The sequence below is a fragment of the Manacus vitellinus genome, unplaced genomic scaffold, assembly GCF_001715985.3.
Source record: "Manacus vitellinus isolate BGI_N305 unplaced genomic scaffold, ASM171598v3 scaffold_40_pilon, whole genome shotgun sequence".
Classification (NCBI taxonomy): Eukaryota; Metazoa; Chordata; class Aves; order Passeriformes; family Pipridae; genus Manacus; species Manacus vitellinus.
Window position 1 is genome coordinate 4,300,410 of NW_021940541.1, and position 1,143 is coordinate 4,301,552.

At 59.5% G+C, this 1,143-nt stretch overlaps 1 protein-coding gene across 1 annotated transcript; it reads right to left on the bottom strand.

The window, feature by feature from the left end:
* Positions 1-661: 661 nt before the first annotated feature.
* HMX2 (H6 family homeobox 2) lies at positions 662-1,140 on the bottom strand (the record flags this gene model as incomplete). Its single annotated transcript, XM_029961989.1, has 1 exon — positions 662-1,140. A coding segment is annotated over one exon (438 nt), but the record flags the coding sequence as incomplete, so codon positions are not given.
* Between the last annotated feature and the right edge of the window lie 3 nt (positions 1,141-1,143).

A 1,143-nucleotide genomic window follows, 5' to 3' on the forward strand; every position in this document is an offset into this window, starting at 1 on the left:
TCGGTACCGGAGCCGGTGGCCGCGGTTTGATCGCCGCTTTGCTACGAGATTTACTGGGTTTTGAGTGACCGGTCGTCCCCTCCGACATGGGGACCCGTCGTGGATGCCCAAAACACTCCACGAAACACAAACACGGCCCCCGTTACCGAAACTTTTCTGGGAATATCCTTCATCCCCCCGCCGAGAGCAGCGCACCGAGGGGCCACGGGCAGAGGGGACGGGCCTGGGATTCCCTGCAGAAAACGAGATAAAGAGCAAAAATGCAGAGGGGAAAAAAAAATAAAAATAAAACCCTCTGCGTTTCAAGTCGTTTTCTCTTTCCCCGTGTTTCCATCCCGTCCCGGCTGCGGGTGTACCCCTGTGCCGGGGTCCCCCCTCACGGGGGACACGCGAACGAGGTGGCAAAAAATTTACAAACGAGGCTTAAAACGAGGTTTAATTTTTTTGTTGTTGTTGTTTCCTTTCTTTCTTTCTTTAAAAATATTTACAGATCTGAAATAACGCTTTTTTAATTATTTTTTTTTCTTTTCAAGTGGCAGGATAGCAAGAGGGGGCTCTCTGTTCGCCCGTCCCTCCCCATCAGTTCGGTTCCTGTGTCCCCGCCGCGGGGGCGGCCCGAGACCCCGCACGGAGCCCCCGCGGCGGCTCCAGTCCTGCTCCTGGTCCTGGTGCCGGTTCCGACGGGGCGGGCGGGGCAGAGGCTCAATAGTCGATCTTGTTGTAGAGGTTGTAGAGCGGTAAGGCCGAGAGATTGCTGCCGGGGTAGTAGAGAGGGGCGGGGAAGGCGATGGACCGGGGCACCGGCACTCGCAGGAGGGAATTGTCCCTGAACACCAGCGGCATCCCCACCAGAGTCTGCGCCGAGGCGTGGGCCATGTTGGCCGCCTCCAGCTCGGCCGAGAGCTGCCGTTTCCACTTGTTCCTGCGGTTCTGGAACCAAGTCTTCACCTGGGTCTCGGTAAGCTGCAGGCTGGAGGCCAGGCAAGCCCGCTCCGAGCTGCTCAGGTAGCGCTTCATGTCGAAGGTGGACTCCAGCTGGTAGACCTGGCTGCGGCTGAACACCGTGCGCGTCTTCTTCTTGGCGGCGCCGGCCTGCCGGTCCCCGCCGTCGCGCTGCCGGTCCCCGCAGGAGGGCGAGGAGGG